The 12997-nt window shown below is 39.6% G+C and overlaps 1 protein-coding gene across 3 annotated transcripts in view; it reads left to right on the top strand.

Annotated features, from left to right (window-relative positions):
- Positions 1-9802, top strand: part of slc4a10b (solute carrier family 4 member 10b) — a 32947-nt gene extending 23145 nt beyond the window's left edge. For 2 of the 3 annotated variants that reach the window (XM_061723586.1, XM_061723584.1), the window contains exons 10-25: positions 208-354; positions 446-549; positions 1366-1540; positions 1629-1762; positions 1875-2120; positions 2224-2329; positions 2709-2870; positions 3818-3931; positions 4065-4226; positions 4320-4571; positions 5207-5275; positions 6261-6434; positions 7829-7948; positions 8047-8120; positions 8201-8299; positions 9001-9802. In XM_061723586.1, coding sequence (XP_061579570.1) covers positions 208-354; positions 446-549; positions 1366-1540; positions 1629-1762; positions 1875-2120; positions 2224-2329; positions 2709-2870; positions 3818-3931; positions 4065-4226; positions 4320-4571; positions 5207-5275; positions 6261-6434; positions 7829-7948; positions 8047-8120; positions 8201-8276 — 2115 coding nt within the window. In that variant the 3' untranslated portion in view covers positions 8277-8299; positions 9001-9802. Of the gene's footprint in view, positions 1-207; positions 355-445; positions 550-1365; positions 1541-1628; positions 1763-1874; positions 2121-2223; positions 2330-2708; positions 2871-3817; positions 3932-4064; positions 4227-4319; positions 4572-5206; positions 5276-6260; positions 6435-7828; positions 7949-8046; positions 8121-8200; positions 8305-9000 lie in introns of all 3 variants that reach the window. The other variant, XM_061723585.1, reaches the window with a different exon arrangement.
- The last annotated feature ends 3195 nt before the right edge of the window (positions 9803-12997 follow it).

Below are 12997 nucleotides of genomic sequence, written 5' to 3'. Positions count from 1 at the left end.
TGTCAACCACAATCTCTGGTTGTTGTTGAAGTTGATTTGTTTCGGTGTTTGTCTTAAATTGAAGACCAAGAGGTTGCTTGCTTGTTCTGCTAATGCTAATACTAATTCATCAGCCATGTCCTCTTTCCTACTGGAGCTTTGTTGCTCTTTTTTAGGAGGTCCACTGTTTTGTTTTCAAAAGTCTAACTTCTTTTCTTCTATCTGTAGGTTTTCCATGATGTTGCCTACAAAGCTAAAGACCGGAATGATCTGATCGCTGGGATTGATGAGTTCCTTGATCAAGTGACCGTTCTGCCTCCGGGAGAATGGGATCCATCCATACGGATAGAGCCTCCAAAAAATGTTCCTTCTCAGGTTGTTTTTATTTCTTTTCTTTATCTGCTTTTACCCTTTTGGGAATCATAATTTATATAACAACTCCTTTGTGCATCATTTTGTTAAACAGGAGAAAAGGAAGAAGTGCAACATTTTAGCAAATGGATTAGTGGAGGGTGAAGAGGAAGAAGAACCCGGTGGCCATGGCGGACCAGAGCTGCAGCGTACTGGAAGGTCAAAGCTCTTTTGATTATATTTAATTGTTTTCATTGCAGATTAGCTAAATACTGTAAGATGAAGATGTGAAGCTACATTTAAGTCTCTTGCTCAGTTTATGAATTATTTTGTTGCAGAGGATCTATTAATACACATTATGGCCTTTTTGTTGTGTTTTGTAACACATGCAGAAGCATATGGGAACTCAGTGCAGCTACAGATGGGATTTCTTCAGTGTGCATTTTCAGCTTGGATTTATTTTTTCTCAACTACGGATGTTTTCATTGCATAGAGTTGATTAAAGAAATATAACCCTACCTGCTAAATGCAATACAGTATTTTCTCTCTTTTAGATTCATTTTAGGTAAATAAGGCCACGTAGAAATAAAAAGAGTACTCAAAGCTGGGTCACATGAGATCATTAATTTTTATCGAATGACAAATCCGCTTTAATGTTATTATAATGTTAATATTTGTTAAGTTGACACACGCTATGCTAAAATTCAACATACCATATGGAAAAGACTGTTTTTCTGCAAACTGCTTCCTGTGAAGCTGATTGGTTATTTCTGGGGAAACTTGAGCCGTAGTTGCAGTCAAGAAGTGGTCTCCATAGAGACGGGCCTTTTCCCGATATCTATTTGCAGCTACACTTTTCCATCATAGGGACCTATCACGCCAAGCCAAGAGCTTGTGAAGGAGACAGTGGAGGGGGAAAAAATAGGGAAATACGACAGATAAAAGCAGCATTTTTTTCTATTTTGCTGCTTAAGTAAAATCAAAAAGGAATAACAATCAATACTGCAATTGACAAGTTTTGTTCTTTCTTTTCAGGTATTTTGGTGGTCTCTTTCTAGACATCAAGCGCAAAGCCCCCCACTACCTGTCCGACTACACTGATGCTTTCAGTTTGCAGTGTGTCGCCTCCTTCTTATTCTTGTACTGTGCCTGCATGTCTCCTGTCATCACCTTTGGAGGACTGCTGGGCGAGGCAACAGAAGGGCGAATAGTGAGCTTGTGTTTCTTCAACTGTTTCACCTGCTTTGTGCAGAGACTACCTGTGAATTGTTCTCATCTTTCACTCTCCTGTCTTCCAGAGTGCAATTGAGTCCCTGTTTGGAGCCTCGCTGACTGGAATAGCGTATTCCCTGTTTGCCGGTCAGCCCCTCACCATTCTGGGAAGCACAGGGCCTGTGCTCGTGTTTGAAAAGATACTGTTTAAATTCTGCAAGTATGTCTTTCCTGCATATCTGTTTTTATCATAAATGAAAAACAACGTTTCTGCTGCGTTATGCATATTATCATTGTGTTATCATGTATTTTCCATGTTAATCTCCAACCAGGGAGTATGGCTTGTCCTACCTGTCACTGAGGACCTGCATTGGTCTGTGGACGGCTTTCCTCTGCATTTTCCTGGTGGCCACAGATGCCAGCTCCCTTGTTTGTTACATTACTCGCTTTACAGAAGAAGCTTTCGCCTCGCTCATCTGCATCATTTTCATATACGAAGCCTTGGAGAAACTTTTCCACCTGGGAAAACACTATCCCTTTAACAAGAACAACAACCTGGACAAACTCACCACATACTCGTATGTGAACTCATTCTGGCAAATAGTGAAAGACTAATCATGCTGTAAATATCTGACCGATGAGGGAATATTAAATTACCCAGATGTTCATGTGCTGCTACAGATGCTCCTGCGTCGAGCCTTCGGATCCCACCAACGCCACTCTGAAGAACTGGGAGATCAACAACGTCACTGCTTCGGAAATCTATTGGGAAGCCCTGGAGGTGAAGGTATGAGTAAAAACTAAAAAATATAATGATAGTAACTGAAAACTAAAAGAGATACATCTGTCATGCCAGTCATTTATACGACTGCATCAGACAGAAAATTAGGTACTTGAGAGACTTAAAAACACACATTTAGGTCATCTGTCATAAAGTGGCACACTTTTCCAGATGGAGGAAGCAGAAGAGATGAGATTAAGGGCATGTTAGCTGGATTATAGTGGATTATATTGGATCAAACAGCACTGCAAAGCATTATAAAAGTACGGTACATTTTTGTACTTAGTCCCAAAGTTTTTTTTTCTAGACGTAAAAGCTCATGGACCACGTGCACTTAGTGCTAATATGATAACTGTGAATAATTGTGACCTGATCTTACCCGTAGGACTGTATTGAGAAGCAGGGGGAGTTTGTGGGCAGCGCCTGCGGCCCCCACGGGCCCTACGTCCCTGATGTTCTCTTCTGGTGCGTCGTTCTCTTCTTTTCCACGGTCTTCATGTCTGCCTTCCTCAAGGACTTCAAGTTCAGCAATTATTTCCCCACAAAGGTACTATGCCACATGTATTGTTGTCATTGTTGTTCGACTGTCATGATTCAAACGAGACTTCAGGGATGGTTTGATAGCATGGTGCAGTAGCGCCCTCTAGCGGTCAAACATAAGTACTACACGGTGGATGGGCAGGAAGTGGAAAGATTTGGGACTTTCTTTCTTTTTTCTGGTATTGCTGAAACCAGCAGAGGTGTCAAGTAACGAAGTACAAATACTTTGTTACCTTACTTAAGTAGAAATTTAGGTTATCTATACTTCACTGGAGTAATTATTTTTCAGACGACTTTTTACTTCTAGTCCTTACATTTTCACGCAATTATCTGTGATTTTTACTCCTTACATTTTAAAAACAGCCTTGTTACTCTATTTCATTTTGGCCTTTAAAAAAAACTATCCAGTTAAATTGCTCCATCCGGATAGAGTGAATTTGGTTGTGGTTGTTTCAGATGTTCTTGTCCAGTTTTGTTACATCCGTTCCCTCAGATTCCTGCAACTAAACTTGGATGTACATTCCAATAAAGGTTAGGATAAATGATAACATGCCTCTGAAGTTTGACTTTTTGCACCATTACAATACTTATAGGCAACTAGTCATCATATCTTCTGCTCTCTGAAACACATGTTAATGCTCAATAGTACACATATATGGTTCTTTAATATATTTGCATTATACTAAGACGCATTCATTTTCAATGGCTTTTGTCCTTAATGGCTTTTTTCCCCCTTACATTACTTTTACTTTTATACTTTAAGTAGTTTTGAAACCAGTACTTTTATACTTTTACTTGAGTAAAAAACTTGAGTTGATACTTCAACTTCTACAGGAGTATTTTTAAACTCTACTATCAATACTTCTACCTGAGTAATGAATGTGAATACTTTTGACACCTCTGGAAACCAGTAATACTTTTGAAGTAATTTACACAAGACCTTCTCTCTTTTAGGTGCGGGCCATCATCAGCGACTTTGCCGTTTTCTTCACTATTTTCACCATGGTCTTCGTTGACTATATGCTAGGAATCCCATCTCCAAAACTAAAGGTTCCAAGTGTTTTCAAGGTGAACCAGTAAACTAAAATCAATTCCCTTCAACATACTGATGTACTGTGTTTTCATTACAGTTGTGTTGGGATGTGAATACTATCATCATATATTTCCTAGAAAGTGCTGCTCAACATTAATGTCTTTTCAGCCAACCAGAGATGATCGAGGTTGGTTCATCCACCCACTGGGCCCCAACCCCTGGTGGACGACAATCATAACAGTGGTACCAGCTCTGCTTTGTACCATCCTCATCTTCATGGACCAACAGATCACAGCTGTCATCATCAACAGGAAGGAACACAAACTCAAGGTACCGTCCCACCCTGGCTGCGTGGCCTCTAGATGAAGTGCGTGAACATAGAAAACATCCTAACCTCCATATCTTGGTACGTCCACCCTCCAGAAAGGCGGCGGATACCACCTTGACCTGTTCATGGTCGGGGTGATGCTCGGCGTGTGCTCTCTGATGGGTTTGCCGTGGTTCGTAGCCGCCACCGTCCTCTCCATCAGCCACGTCAACAGCCTGAAAGTGGAGTCAGATTGTTCAGCTCCCGGAGAGGTGCCCAAATTCCTCGGTATCCGAGAACAACGCGTTACAGGCCTGATGATCTTCACCCTCATGGGCTCCTCCGTCTTCATGACATCAGTGCTAAAGGTGCCTCTTTGTCCTTTGTATGTTGTGGTGCTTGTACATTTGTGATGTCAGAGTTATTAAGAGTGACAAGTCATTATATTCATCCTCCTAAATTTTTCACTTGCAGAGGTCAATTTTCGGTGAGATTTAGGGGCACTAAATTGTGGAATGATTTTTCCCACTTGGCAAAGAGCTCGTCCTCTCTGAAATATTACAAAAGACGTTTGAAGGACCACTTGACTTCTGTTTTGTAACTGTTTTCCCAATGTATTGTTGTTCATGTATCCATGTTCTTTTTGTTTTTTTGTTTTTTTTTGTGTTTCACTCATAGTGAATTATTATTACTTATTTTTTTGTCTTTATTCTTTATTATTTATATATTGCATTATTAGTTTGTCATCCCTTTTGTGTAGTTATACTTTTTGTTTTTGTATGTTAATCTTGTGTTCTTTATAACACATGAAATTTTAATATCTTCGGGGGAGGCTTCAAATAAGCCCATTGGGTTTTTTGCCTCTTCCTGCACCTATAGTATTTATATTTGATATTTCCTGTATACTTTTAAAAACTGTGCAAAACAATAAACTAAACTAAAAACTAAATATTTTATATATAACTATACGTGCTCTTTGGACTTCTCTTTTGCTGCTGTTCAGTTCATTCCCATGCCAGTGCTGTATGGAGTATTCCTCTACATGGGAGCATCGTCTCTCAGAGGCATTCAGGTAAATTATTTGACTTTCACACTGTTTAATTCATATTTTAGGACAACATTGTGTCTCTGTAAGCTACTCTCAAGGAAGTAAATTTGAAAGTTAGTAGATCATTGTGGTTTTTACTTTCATGTCTTAACTTTCTGTGACTTGGGAGCATCAAGTTGGGCCTAACTGATGCTTCAAGTTGGAAGGGATTTTGATTTTAAGCAACTAAATGCAAACGAAAGGTGAAAAGTCATTTTAAAATGGTTAACCGGCGGCCTGCTGTTGATGGGTGAATAAGAAACTCACTCAATCACGCACCAAATGTCTGTGTATAAGCGACCGTGAAAATGGTAAAAACCTATAATGTAAAGAGATGCAGAAAAATTGCTGCCTTTTCTTGGCTTGAACTGATGAACTAAGATGTATTGGAAAACTGATAAATAAAGTCCTTCCAAAAGGACTGAACTTCTTACCCTATCTCCAAGGGAGTCCAGCCCCCCTGCATAAAAAAAAACACTTTTTTCAGCCACTGTATTTGCGATCTTGTTCTTTCGGCCACTGTCCACAATTCATGATCACAGGTGATGGTAGGAACCTAGATCAATCAGCTTGTCTATTAGATGAGCTCTCTTCTTCACTACAACAAGCCAGAGCAGAGTCTGCATCCCTGCAGTACCCACGCCCGTCCCCCTGCAGATCTCCTGCTCCATTCTTCCCTCTCTCGTGATCAAGACCCAGAGACACTTAAAGTTCCTCCCTGGACAACATGTCCTACATCTACAAAAACCTTCTATGGTGATGTGGTGTAAGGGAAGGGGATTAGTGAATCAGTGAAGGAACGGCTGTGAACATCAACATATAACATACGTGGCATGAAAGCATGAAAGAAAACCTTTTTAGAGGAAGGCTTTTTATTTATTTCAACAAGATAAAAGGTATAATTGTCTTTCTAATTTGAAGGTTCAATGTTTAGCCAACCATTTGCTTCTGTTTTTTTATATCCCCTTAGTTTTTTGATCGTCTCACATTGTTTGGTATGCCGGCCAAGCATCAGCCAGACTTCGTCTACCTGCGCCACGTACCCCTGAGGAAGGTGCACCTCTTCACCATCATCCAGCTGACCTGTCTGATCCTGCTGTGGGTCATCAAGACCTCCAAGGCTGCCATTGTCTTTCCTATGATGGTGAGTAGGCAGCCTACTCATGACATTTCAGGACCTTCTGGACCCCAAACGGTTGATGGTTAAAGCTGCTTGAAGGAAAAACAAAAGGGAAAGTAACATAAGGGTATGCATGATCTTTGGCTCGCTTGCTCTCCCTCCAAACTCTTACCTCATACTTAAAAAGTTCCTGCTTGTCTACACATGTGATCTGCTTCGCCTTAGAACTGCTTTCCTGCACTTAAAATCAGTGTTGTGCCTATAAGTATCCCGCTTTTTAGTTTAAAGGTTTTTTTCCTCGCACTTAGGGCCTGATTTACTAAAGGTTTTCGTGCGTAAAAACGTGTGCAAACTTGACATCACCCGCAAACCAATGTGCAAGCTGATCTACTAACAGCGTGCAAAGAGGACTACGCCTCTCAAATGCGCAAAATAGCACACGCTGTTCATTTAGTACTTTTGCCCTGATGAATAATCAATATGGGGCGTACCCGCCAGAAAGCGCTAAATACTGGGAGGGGAAAATGCAAATAGGTTCATTTACCACACGCAATGAGATTTACCAAGCCTTAAAGTAATTGCAGGGATTGTGATTGCGTCTGTATTTAATACGTTCGAAAGGAAGGTGCTAATCTGCCCAGCATTACGCACCGATGGCTGCTGTTATTGTGGCAAGGAGGCGACATCGCCAAAATCAAAGAATACGCAGAGAGAGAGTCCTTATTCTGCTGCATGCTATTTTAAAAATGGTTGCACAAGTTTTATTAAAGGCCACTTTTTCTTTAGTTCTTCGCCTTATATCTTGCCACCTTCTTTTAACCTCATCTGCCGTTCTTTTTGTCTTACCAACTGCATTTATTCTATCGCAGATTTTCTCCCATATTGCGTTTCTTTTGGTAATGTTTAAATTTCTTTGCTGTAGTTCATGAATGTGTTTATTTGCCTCTTCCACTAATATCTCTAACTCCAACTCGTCAAATTTCATTTTGCGCTTGCGACTATCCCACTTTCCATCCAGACTCTCCATGGCGCAAACCGTAAGACACGCAACACCTCATTTAAATACTGCGGTTTGCACCTGTTATCAATTGCGCACGCATTCTTAGTTGATCACCTGCAAAACACACAACAACAGCACGCGCAAACTTTTTCAGTGCACACGCAATTTAGTACTCTTTATTTAGGATCTTAGTAAATCAGGCCCTTAGGGTTCTTCTGCATGAAACTTCTTCCAATTGAGTTTTTCTTTCGCTGTTGAATTTAAAAAAATCCAAGCTAATACAGCATCAGATGTGTACATTTCAGTTCAAGACCTTCTGTTACACAAGAGTTCCAGCCGGCGTGTAGATACAAATGACATGTCAAATGTATTCATGAGCTGGTCACTTCTTGGTTTTGATTCTTCGTTAACCTTACAGGTGTTGGCTCTGGTCTTCATAAGGAAGCTGATGGACTTGTTCTTCACCAAGAGGGAGATGAGCTGGCTGGATGATCTCATGCCAGAGAGCAAGAAGAAGAAGCTTGAAGATGCTGAGGAGGTACTGTTGCTGTAATACAGTAGATAGATTCTGTGTTCACGTGCTTTTTTCAACATCCGTATCACTTTACTGTACATGTATTTCAATCCATCATTCAGGAGGAGGAGCAGAGCATGGTAGATGAAGAGGAAGAAGAAGAAGAAGTCGCGCAAGTGCCATTAGGAGGATACCAGTGAGCTACTCTACAGTTGTAAAAATATTCTAATTAAGTTTGTGTACCCGTTTTAACATTTTTTCCCCCTGTTTTTTCAGAGGAATACCCGTCATAAACATCACAGATGAAATGTCAAAAGGGTCTTTTGGAAACACTTGGAACGCCAGCAGTTAGAAATAAGAACAAGAGCAAACTCGGTGAGGCCATTTGAACAGAGTAATGTCACTCAGAGCTTTCAGTACAGTTCAGCTCAGTTTCAAAAAACTCTATCAACCTCTGAAAGGAAATGATAATATAATATACTGTAAAATAAAAAGAAAAAGCCAGTTAGTGTTATAAAATTCTCAATTATATTAACCTTATAAAGTTTGTGTTTAATAAATGATAAAAATGACATTTTGGAATGTGTTTATGACAAATAACATCAGCTTCTTTTTAAATGAAATGAAAACACAACATCAAGCACTGGAAATGCCAGAAACAGTGGTCATAAACCGCAGGTCATTAGTTTAGCTTTGCAGAAAAGTTGGAAACTGGAGGCCAGAACTGGCCGAGCTGCCACTGGAACGTAACATCCACTTACTGGCACATTTAAAACAAAGTAATTAACTTTATAGCTTTATACGTTAACCACACACACACGCACGCACGCACGCACGCACGCACGCACGCACGCACGCACGCACGCACGCACGCACGCACGCACGCACGCACGCACGCACGCACGCACGCACGCACGCACGCACGCACGCACGCACGCACGCACGCACGCACGCACACACACATTTTGCTGCATTATGTTGCTTTTTATTTCTTTTTTATTTTCATTATTGATTATTGGTGAATGAGTTGTAATGGCGCTTATTGTACTTCTGTACTTTCACTAATTTGCTTTCAGATCTGCTGCTATTCGGCTGCAAAGTCCCAAAGGCGTCTGGCTGCATTGTGTGCAGATATTTTGAAGAGGTCATCAGTTCCAGCTGTATTTACATACATCATTCTATATCTGCTTAATCTACGTACATTTAGTTTTCTCTTTGGACTTTGACATGTAACCAGTCCGCTCCCAGTTCTTCCCCAGAAAGTAAGAGTGCAAGGTGAAAAACATGAGCGGGGTAGTGAAAGCGTTGTGAGTATTTCATTGCTGACCCAGTTGTGCGTCAGGACAAGAAATCTGCATTGTGTCCTGCAGCTCATCGATCCTCGTGAATCCACGTGTAAGTGAATAAATGTTTTATGTGGCCCGTCACAAATACCCCGTTCATGAAGCAATAAAACCTGTAGAATTCCATGTTGTTGAAGTCTTACTGAGCATTCTCTACACAAATTTTGACTGAATGTAATCTGCTGAAGCACAGATGTGTGATGTCGCCTATTTTGAGTTTATTGTATGTGAGTACAGAATAAAAATACTGTTTATTTCAGAGGAACCAAATGCAATAGTGCAGTAGTACCCTATTTGTATAAGAAATTATTTACTTATAGCCAATATATTTTTTGTGGTATTGTTTTATATTAATTTTGTGTTTGCTGCGGAGTACGTCATTTTCTGTTTTTCGCTTTCTAGTATCAGTCAGATGCTTCTGTTTTAAATGTACATAGAATTCGATGATCCTGGTGTGTGTAATATTTGTCCAAAGTTTACGGTGTCACTACATTACATTTAGTATTATAATAAAGGTATTTTTAAATACTTTGGAAGGTGTGGATACATATGGTCACTGTTCACATTAATACATTTTTATGAGGGTTTATTGTTTGTCTTGTCTTTATATTAAGATACAAAAATGTGGTTACTGTCACTGTTGGTAGGGAAGTGCTAAGAAAATGAATATTTCTGCAGAAAGTATCATGTTAAAGATCAAATGGTTTTAAGAAATATTACTGTATCCTTTTTAAATTGGAGAAAAAAGAATAGAGCTGCATGTGAGTTGAAAGACCAGAACCTTGGATGGTTTATTTACAACAGTGTAAAGACATTTTTAAAACTTCCCATTAAATCAACAGCCGTAAATTCATCTAAGCAGCTGCAAAAAATGTAGATAATTAATGCCCACAAAAACATGTACTAATGATGCATTGTTCTGTTCTACAGTTAGAGAGATGCTTCTCATGAAATTTTGCCCTATTCAGTTTCTTTTTCTAAGTCGTATTGTTCTATTTCAACTTAAAGGGAAAGTTCCGTTTTTTACAACCTGGACCTTATTTCTGGCATTTTTTATGGTCGTATACTCACCCAGAGGTGTTTGGTGTCATTTGGAGTCCTTCGGAAGATATTAGGAGTTTTGTGCGAGCCGCTTCTCCATATAACGGTAGTGAACGGGGGCACAGCGGGACACAGACGATGCAGCGTCTAAATAACACATTATTGCCGCGAAACTCGTTCATTTATTTTATGAATCACCTGATCTGCTTGTTTAGCTGTACCTGTCCGGGATGCGCGCACAGAGATGACGTCATGCAGGTCAGAGGTCTTGTTTACAAACTGATTTATTTGTTACACACACAGCCCCGGATGTAGACAACAGGTCCTGGAAGATGCACAGAAGCAGATCTAGTGATTCATAAAAGAAATGAACGAGTTTTGCGGCAATAATGTGTTATTTAGACGCTGCATCGTCTGTGTCCCGCTGTGCCCCCGTTCACTACCGTTATATGGAGAAGCGGCTCGCACAAAACTCCTAATATCTTCCGAAGGACTCCAAATGACACCAAACACCTCTGGGTGAGTATACGACCATAAAAAATGCCAGAAATAAGGTCCAGGTTGTAAAAAACGGAACTTTCCCTTTAAGTTGAAATAGAACAATACGACTTAGAAAAAGAAACTGAATAGGGCAAAATTTCATGAGAAGCATCTCTCTAACTGTTAAGTTACTAGGGATGTAGCAGCGTTACGTTTTACATGACTACAACTGGTTATTTTGTGAATCAAGGGAGAGTAACACTCCTAATTGGTTGTTCACACAAACTGCAACAATGAAAGACAGAGACCACATACTAGATATTATATCAGAGATGCCACATTGCCACCTTACGCCCATGACTGAGGTCAGGTGTGAACGGCCCAACTGAAGCAAGACTAGTCACTTCAACTATACTTAACACAGTTAAAACTATGTGTCCACCTGCTTGTGTGTGCCCATCGCTATATTGGGTAGGCTTGCCACCCGTCCCTTGAAATACGGAATCGTTACTTAATTTGGAATTAAAAGTTGCGTTCCGTATTGAACCAATACGGACATATATGATGCTCTTATTTATTGATGTCATAATATACAGGTGAAGGTCGGAAAATTTGAATATATTGCAAAACTTAATTTGTTGTAAATTCAACTAAAGGTGAAACAAATATATTATTTCCCACTACGTTCAAAGTGAGATATTTCAAGCCTTTATTTGTTATAATGTTGGTGATTATGGCTCACAGTTTATGAAAACCCCAAATAAAAAATTTCAAAAAATTAGAATATTTTATGAAATCAATAAACAATTCAATCATCGAAATGATAACAAATAAAGGTTTAACATATCTTGCTTTGCATGTAATGAGACTATGTAATGTATTAGTTTTGCCTTTTAAGTTGAATTATTTAAATAAATTAACTTTGATACCATATTCTAATTTTCCCACCTTCAGCTGTAGCTATATTTATATTTACCTGCATACAGTACATCTGGGCTGATGTGGACATACATAGCATAGGAGGCTATTTCAGTTGCTAGTATGGTTGGCTGTCTGTACAGTCATGCAAGTTCAATGCTATTAAAGCGCTTTAAACTTTAAATCAAAGCATTTTGTTTTTTCATATAAAATAAACACATTTCTATGCAGTTTAGAAGTTTTGGGGATGTCCCTTTTTTTGGCGCTTGCGCTGCTGAAATCGAGGCGTCCCTTATTTCTATTTCTGAAAGGTTCTACTTTCTCACATTTCCCACATCACTTTAAGCCAGGGGTGTCCAAAGTCGGTCCTCGAGGGCCGGTTTCCAGCATTTATAGATGTTTCCATGCTTGACCGACATGGCAGTGTCATTAACAGAGTTATGCAGACCTCGAAGACAAGCTGATGACGAGCATTAATTAGAATCAGGTGTGTGGAAACAGGGAAACATCTAAAACATGCAGGACAGCGGCCCTCCAGGCCCGCCTTTGGACACCCCTGCTTTAAACGGACTGCTTCGCAGTGTCTGCTCTGCTGCTATTCATGGAAGGCTTAGGGTTATCATAACCGTGGGAACATAGGGTTGTGGGAACAAAGACATGGTCCCCCACAGGGAACTATCTCAAAATGAACCTCTAATGTACAAACCGGATTCGGTTGAAGTTGGGAAATTGTGTAAAATGTAAATAAAAACAAAATACAATGATTTTACAACTTCTACTGGATGTGTTGCAGCCATGAAATTCCAAGTTAATTATTATTTGGCAAACAACAATTAAGTTTATCAGTTTGAACTTTAAATATGTTGTCTTTGTAGTGTATTCAATTGAATATAGGTTGAGAAGGATTTTCAAATCGTTGTAGGCTATTTAGTTTTTATTTACCTTTTACACAATTTCCCAACTTCAACCGAATCCGGTTTGTAGTTGTAAAACTCCTCCTTCCTGTTTTTCAGAGCATGAATTGACTCCAAGTGAGTTGAAAAATATCATATCGCATATGAGACCATAAACCCTGTGCTAGCATCCACCGCTAGTTAGCACAGCATAAATAGCTAGGAAAAAAACAAACTTATTTCACTTGTTTGACCGTGTACTGATATTGCATGAACTGTATAAACATAAAGTGTAGGCTGTTCGTTAGAGATAATGACAGCAACTTGTTGGCGTCAGCCACATTTGCATTAATAGCATTGGCATTGAACCAAATGATCCTTAACACACTTTATGTACT

The sequence above is a fragment of the Cololabis saira genome, chromosome 6, assembly GCF_033807715.1.
Source record: "Cololabis saira isolate AMF1-May2022 chromosome 6, fColSai1.1, whole genome shotgun sequence".
NCBI lineage: Eukaryota > Metazoa > Chordata > Actinopteri > Beloniformes > Belonidae > Cololabis > Cololabis saira.
The sequence above is the reverse complement of the archived record's forward strand: the minus strand, read 5'-3'. Positions and strand labels throughout refer to the sequence as shown.